This window comes from Durio zibethinus, chromosome 9 (genome assembly GCF_047325235.1).
Source record: "Durio zibethinus cultivar Kanyao isolate XHJ-2024 chromosome 9, ASM4732523v1, whole genome shotgun sequence".
In the NCBI taxonomy this organism is placed as follows: Eukaryota; Viridiplantae; Streptophyta; class Magnoliopsida; order Malvales; family Malvaceae; genus Durio; species Durio zibethinus.
In genome coordinates, this window is record NC_143170.1 from 23,656,292 (window position 1) to 23,664,145 (window position 7,854).

The following is a 7,854-nucleotide window of genomic DNA, read 5'->3' on the forward strand; positions in this document are numbered from 1 at the left end:
ACCCGAGTATCAAGATTTTTTGCTACATCTAAACTAAAAGAAACTAACATATAAAATATTACACTTTTTCTAATTATATTTTAATGCAATAATATAACATAAAATATAAAAATCAATAAGTAAAAAAGATTATAAAAATGTCAAAAAAGATAATTAAACACCTATATCCAAATTGTTGTTACTTGGTTGAGTGCATGATTTAACTCTTGCTTCATTGTATGATATTTGTTAACCATACTAATTTGTTTATAGTATGATTATTTATGCCAACATCATTAATTCCTTTTTCCTTTATATTATATCATCTTCGTAGTTTGACTTTTTCAATATAGTACCAAAAGACTTGGTTAGTCTTTTTGTCTGTCTAACTTGTTGATTTCTCAAAGCAAATAAACTCATCATATAATTTCAACTTCAAATAATTAGACACCTATAACCAAAGATTTTATATTATTTGTTCATTGTTACTCTCATTTTTGTAATGTTAAATCAATTTGTTGTCCAATCTTACATTCTTTCTCTACCTAGTATGCTATGGATTAATATTTCAACTACAAATAAAGAGTTATATTAAAAATAACAAATGTAAGTATTAATTTATGTTTATGAATTTAGTTATCTACCTTTATTTTTAGATTCAAATCATATAATCTAGAAAATTATGCTTGTGATTTCTAATAAAATGTTATTACCATTTTATTCATAAGCAAATAAAACACAACTTATGTTAGCAAATAGTGATACTCTAAAAAGTTTATTAATGAATAAAATTCAACTTTAAGAGTGAGATTGAGTGGATGAAAAAAAAGCAATCTTATTAGGATTGTCACTCAAAATTTTTAAATAGTAATATCCATGCATTTAAACTTTAAAGACTTACCCAAATATGAATCAAATCCATTGATTCCAAATATGTTTGAAAATTTCACCATCCTTTAAGATAAGCCATTTAATATGAAGTTTGAAGCCTTTGGCTAGGTTCTATATAGCAAAAGTTGAAAAGTCTTTTATAAAACAAGCTTTGTAGCTTGATTTTTAATTCTAAGATAATGAATACAATTATATTTCATTGCAACTAATAAGAAAATGGCCATCACATAAATAAATAGAGAATGCAAAAAGATAAGGTTAATTATACTTAGTAGTTAATAGCTTTCACGTCCATCAAAATTTTAAAGCTTTTTCTAACCATATATATCAGCCTAAAAAATAACCTCAATCCATAATTCTCATTAACTTTTATCTTCATTTTATCCGTTAAAGCATCTAATTGTTGCACTAAAAAAATAATGCAATATCAAAAGTAAAATACTAAATAACATTTGATGCAAACATATATAGTTAAATTTATTGCTATGTAAATTATTGCATTGGTAACAATTTCATAGAAAAGATAAATGAAGTTATGTGGAGAGCATTCACTTCTAGCTAAAAATAAAGTAGCAAAGTAAGATCTTATACCAATGACAAAGTTATTACAAATTAGAATAATTTGTTCTATTCTTAGGTTTGTTAAGTATAAGAATGGTTTTCGGTTTAATTTTTTTAGTGACTAAACATGTAATTAAGAAACAAATACAATTTTGATAGCAAGAGAAAATGAATAGAGTTAGGAACTTGGGTAAAGGGTGTGAAATTTTCCCTTTTAAGAAGGAAAGTTAATAGTTGTTTGTTTTTTTAGTTTTGGATATTATGTCATTTGTTTTCCTATAAATCGCGTTATGTCAATGTTGTATTCATCATTAAAACACTTTTGCTTTTACACTTTTCATTTCCAATGTTTGCATAATAGTAGTTTTTGCTATTGGTTAGACTTTAACTGCTTCTTATAACAAAACCTAACTTTCTAAACCACAAACAATAAGGAATGAGAACATATATAAAAATTCCTAGCCCCACCATGTTAGAGGTTTAATATAGCTCAGATAGCAACTATTGAAACCTTCTTTAATATGTACATATATAAAATAATTATTATGTTGAATCTAATCGGACAAATAACCAACTTATATGCATGATGCACTTTACTTTTATTACTTAATTTTTATGAAAAACTTCAATTTCAGATTTGTACTCTAATCTAGAAATAATCTTGCTTTATTCTTTCTAGCAAATTAATGATAATGTGATTTGTTAAATGTTAACACAAATAAAAAAAATCTTATTTGTTATCAAGGTCAACCTTTGATCTAGGTTTAGGTGTAAGAAACACTTGCCCAACGACAAACTTTGTTTGTAAAGCAGCATTGCCCAATCTTGAGTTATCTATTTGTACAGATTGCCACTCAAGTACCCTATGCCTAAGAGATTCAGCAACCTGTAAAAGTCAACAAAATTTTCATCAACAAATGTTGTCAAAATATTTCTATTGATATTAAGCTATAGAGACATGAATACTACCAAATGACCACTACAATAGTCTCCAATTTCAATCATGGGTGACAAATATGATAAAGATATTGTGAAATGATATTTAGTAGTTTGTTGTATTGAAACATTTTAAAATTACATATATGAAGAACAATACTTACTATCGAAGTAAATATTTAGCAATGTTTAAATAGAAATAGCTCTAGAACAACAATTATATATGGAAAACATTACAGAAGTATTATTCCAAAAACAACTAAAGAAACATTAGCCTACAAAGAGAATTTTACAGTAAGTAAGCAAGAAAATTATAAATGAATATATAACATAAGGAAAATTGCATGCTTTATTTATTAAAAAACAAAATTTGATAAAATTCTTAACAATATTTAGAGAAAAGAAATATGGAGTAAAAATTTTCATATCATTTTGAAAAATGAGTTTATTAATCTATTCATAATTTTCTATTGAAAAATATTTTGAATATATTCTTCATTAAAATTTCATATTTATAACAAATAAAAAATAAAAAAATATAACAACCCTTATCTTCGCTGATCTAGTAAGAGGAGGAAATTGAATTGTTAAAAATAATATTTTTATTTTATATAAATTTAAAATTTTTAATAGAAAATAGATTCAAAATATATATTTTTGTATAGACAATATATTAATAAATTTATTTTTTAAAATGATATGAAAATTTTACTTAATATTTTAAAATGATATGAAATTTTAAACCAATATGAAGTAGAAAAATTTACTGAAATTTTTAAAATGGTATGAAATTTTTAAAAATATGTTTTAAAATATTTCTTAATTTTAATTTTTTAAAAAAACTATTTTTTTATTTAAAATAATATTTTACTAATAAATCATATTATAATAAAAATAAAAGATTAATTTAAATTATAATATTTTATAAAAATAGATTTTTATTTTTTCTTTAATTATTTTATTTTTCTTTTTGTTTTCCTTTTCTTCTTTATAAATAAATTTTATAAAAAGAAGAAGATATTTAATATTTTTTATAAAAATAGATTTTTTATTTTTAAAATGATATGAAATTGTTTTTTTGAAAAAAGATTTTTAATATGTTTAATTTAATTTTAATTTTTTGAAACTTATTTTCAGTTAAAAATAAAAAATATTTAACTAATAAATTATATTATAAAACTTTAAGTAAAATTCTATTTTAATTTTTGACTTGTGAAATATTAATTGAAGTCATTTATATAGCATCAGTTAACATTTAATGTTAATTAGATTGTTTTACATATAAAATAATCAAAATAAGATAATTTTAAATAAATAAAAATTTTATTAAACTTTTTATAAATTTAAAAGTAAAATAAATTTTAACTCAAAACTTAATTTTAACTCGAAAATTTTCATTTTATGAGAATTGGGACCGAATCGAAGGAGGATTAAAAAAAATAACACAAAATTTTGTTTTTCAAGTCGAGCGGCTGCATATTTGACACGTGTGGTTTTTCTGTAGCACGTGTGCTTCGAACAAACGCTTCACTCGCTTAGCGAGTATTGAGTAACAATTCTATCACTCTATTTCTCTGGGTCTCCTTCATCTTCCCAAAATTTTAATTTTTCCTCACTTTCCCTACAACCAAAATCTCTTTCTCTTGTTTTTCTCTTTGGTTTTACCTTCTGTTTGGGTGGAAAGAAAATTTTATCAGTTTTTAATTCTTTTTAAGTGCAGGTATCTGATAGAGCAAGGAAATAGCAAAAGACCAAGAAAAAGGTAAAAATTTTCTTTTTTAGTATCCTGCTTTCATATATATTTGGACTTTGGATCCTAAACTTGTGGTGTTTATTTATTTTTATTTGTTTACTATTTTTGCTATAATTTAATTTGAAATGGTGCAATTTTACTAAGCAAAATAGAATTCTAGCCTTCGGAATGGAATGGAAAAGATCACCAAGCTCTGTCCATTTTCTGAAGAAAAAAGAGAAGAAAATCTCTCTCTTGTTTTTGATATTTGCTTTTGCTATTCAGAATGGCAATTTTTGAGGAATCAGTCGTGAATTCAAAGATTTCTCTACCAAATTCATATGGAAGTGTAGTTCTCGGCGGTACCTTTGATCGCTTACATGATGGTCATCGCCTTTTCCTCAGAGTAAGCATTTTCTATTGGATTAATATGTAATTTGGCCCTTGATCTATACCACTTTTCATGATTTGGTACCAAACTTTCATTCTATTATGTCATTTACCCCAGACATCAACTCTATTAATAATATGCTGACCTGTCAAGAAGTTGGCAAATAAAATCATGATACATTGCATATTTTTATTGGCCAATATCTGCCACCTCATCATTTTACGTAACACTTATAGTGAATGCTGTAAATTGCTTAATAGATCAAATCCTGAATTTTTTTTCTATAGCTATCAAATCTTGAAAAATGATATAGTTTAGGAGCCAATTTACACATTAACCCTTTTCAGTTTTCTTTTTCTTTCAAATCTTTCATCTGAACACATCACATTTCTAAAGAATTATTGCATTGTCAACAGTCATCAGCTGAGCTGGCAAGGGATCGGATTGTGATCGGAGTTTGTGATGGCCCTATGTTGACAAACAAACAGGTAATTACTATGTTGTGTATTAGATGTGATTGTGTTTAAATAACCTATAATAACAGTAAACTGCTATTATATGTAGTATTAGTCCTTTTCCTTTTGATAATAGAATTTTTTCATTCTAAGAAAATTTCAGAAAATGAGAGTAGTAATTCATCTAGCTTAACTGAAATCTATACAAAAGGAGACAGAACAGAAAATTGTGGTACAATCGATCACAGTATAAGTCTGAACTCTGTTGTAGATTGTATAAAAGTTCCTGCTGTAGACTGCCTCTCTGATGCTACTCCATCTGAGACAATGATCGTGTATCTGCAACAATAAAATGAAATATACACAATTTATTACTCTTATTCTCTCTCCACTCCTCTGACTTTTAACAGGCTATATATCAAAGCAGTTGGACAATTTTGTAATAGTCTATCTAAGCTCTACCTTTAAGCCAAGTCAAGGTATTTGTGGAACCAAAATTAGGAGGCAGGTGAATATTGCATTACAAAAACAATTCAGTTTTGAACAGTTCATTGCTCATCGTGGTAACAATCATTTCTCTGTTCCATGTCAACTCAAACAGATGCTATACACAATATTGATCCTTCAGTCGTAAAGTAGGAAGTATTGCTTAACTTCAAAGTAGTGTCCGTATAGCAAAGCCCCCTTCAGTAAGAGTTGTCATGAGCATTGGAACCTATTTTTTCCTTAACATTAATTGTTAAATTATGCATGTATTTCAACTTGTTGCAAGATGATAAACTTATTTCAACTTTTTGCAAGATGATAAACCATTAGTAAGGAGTTGGTTGAGTTATTGTTTTATTATGTTCCTTTTGAAGAGGTATATTGCAAATGGTTATCGCATTCTAGCAAAAAGTGAAAGCTCTCTTGAAGTGAATTTGCATCATTGTCATATATATTCAGACCTTCTATTAGTGCATGAGATAATGGTTGCCATTTTAGACATCAAGATATTCTGCTTTATGTTTATGTCAAGCTGCCGAAATTCCAAAATTGTATGATATATTGTTTCTCTGTTTCTGTAGTTCTCTGATTTAATACAGCCCATTGAGGAAAGGATGCATAATGTGGAAAGTTACATAAAGGTAATAATGAGGGAATATCTTGTTACATCTTGCATGTTCAACGAGAAAAATGTGTTTAATTGGGTATCCATTTTATTTCTGTGATCATACTGACACAGTATTGTAACTCAACTGGCATTGGGTTTCCTATGTGAGCTTGAAGTGAGGCCGCATAAAGGTTTATGGATGTAAATGGAGGGTATCAAGTGGTTCATGTGTTTCCCAGCTTACCTGTAACTTTGTTGGGTGTCAGCTTGATGACACTGCATTACCTTCTGTCTAAAGTTTCATATCTATTCAAATCAGAGTTAAGAGGGAACGGAATAACATATATTCCATCACTCCTGCAACCTCAGATGCAATTTATTGTAAAATTAAACATGAGATTTTTCTGTATAATGTGTGCCAAAAATTCTTTGCTTCTCTTTAAATAGTCTTCAATTCATTTTTATATGTGCAGTCTATCAAACCTGAGCTGGTTGTGCAAGTTGAACCAATTACAGATCCATATGGCCCTTCAATTGTTGATGAGAATTTAGATGCCATTGTTGTCAGGTTTGTTATTAACTACCATGTTTTTTGTCTTGTAAGATACGGCTATGTAGCATTTCCTTTTAGTAATTTGTTTAGAAAAATAAAGTAGGTTTATATTTAGTTATGTTAGTAGGCTTTTCGAGCCTTTGATCATGTGTGTGTTTGGTTTGATAGTTGTTCCCTTTTTTCACATATTGCTTTGCTGATCCTTGCAATTTTACTTTTCCTTTATGGTTTTGCCCATTGGGATTTATTTCTGTTGTTGACTGAAAGAATGATCTGGGTATGTCAATGCAAGCTGAATCTCCAAGGGATATAGTACGCTATCATCGCCTACGGAAGTAGTTGTAGTATCATTCTTGCTTTGACTGGTTTTAATTTTCTGCAGCAAGGAGACAGTACCGGGTGGAATATCAGTCAATAGAAAGAGAGCTGACAGGGGCCTTTCACTATTAAAGGTTAGAATTCCCCTTTTTATTTTCATTTTATAACATATATTTTTTCTGCATCATCTTAGGTTGAAGCAAATTCTGTATTGGGACTTATTTGAAAATGATAAGGAGTTGGCTGAAAATAATATCATGGAGTTTCTTCAGATTGAAGTTGTAGATCTAGTTTCTGAAGAGTCTAGCCAAGGTAAGCTAAGCTCAACAACATTAAGGAAGCTTGAATTTGAGAAGGCTAAGAAACAGCAAGGGTAAGCATGATAAGCCGAGACGGAAAGCATTGAGGAATGTTAATGTTGAAAGGATTAAGAAACCATTTTTAAAGGTTATACAAGGTACACGAGTTCTTTTCGAATAGCTGCAATGACTATGCATATCCTAATCAATATTATGCATTTTGTTGATATTGTCTTCTAAATTTGAATTTGAGAAGCATGACTACGAAGTCTCAAGTCTGAGGAATAAGTAAACTTCATGACTAGAGGGGGAACTTTATAAAGTTTGAGGTGTATTCTTAATAATAGCCAAACCCGTTTCTTCTTGATTAACAATGGTCAGTTACTTTATATTAATTTTATGACATTCAAAGCAAGATGAGCAAAGTGTGTCATGTTTATTGTATTTTTTTTTTGTTATTAAAAAAATGTAATTTTCTACGAAACAGGTAAGAGTTTTGGGGGGGATATATATATATATATATATATGTATATATATATGCTTATAATAACATTATAATTTCTCTAAGGCCTTCAAGTTTGAGCCGTTGGCTGTCTTCCTTTGAAGTGAAATGAAAATTCAAATACTAGCAAAAACTAAGGTATAT

The 7,854-nt window shown here is 27.8% G+C and overlaps 1 protein-coding gene across 1 annotated transcript; it reads left to right on the forward strand.

Moving 5' to 3' along the window:
• Positions 1 to 3,926: 3,926 nt before the first annotated feature.
• Positions 3,927 to 7,623, forward strand: LOC111317188 (phosphopantetheine adenylyltransferase-like). The gene is made up of 7 exons (XM_089765917.1): positions 3,927 to 4,129; positions 4,385 to 4,505; positions 4,907 to 4,978; positions 6,013 to 6,072; positions 6,512 to 6,606; positions 6,974 to 7,043; positions 7,182 to 7,623. The coding sequence occupies exons 2-7, from the start codon at positions 4,386 to 4,388 to the stop codon at positions 7,284 to 7,286; spliced, it is 522 nt and encodes a 173-aa protein (XP_089622043.1). The 5' UTR covers positions 3,927 to 4,129; position 4,385; the 3' UTR covers positions 7,287 to 7,623.
• The last annotated feature ends 231 nt before the right edge of the window (positions 7,624 to 7,854 follow it).

Bases quoted from the DNA above. Each gene is read 5' to 3' on its own strand.
- LOC111317188 (XM_089765917.1), top strand. From the start codon at position 4,386: ATGGCAATTTTTGAGGAATCAGTCGTGAATTCAAAGATTTCTCTACCA. The intron at 4,506-4,906 runs GTAAGCATTTTC...CATTGTCAACAG, and splicing joins GTCATCGCCTTTTCCTCAGA to TCATCAGCTGAGCTGGCAAG. The intron at 4,979-6,012 runs GTAATTACTATG...CTGTTTCTGTAG, and splicing joins CTATGTTGACAAACAAACAG to TTCTCTGATTTAATACAGCC.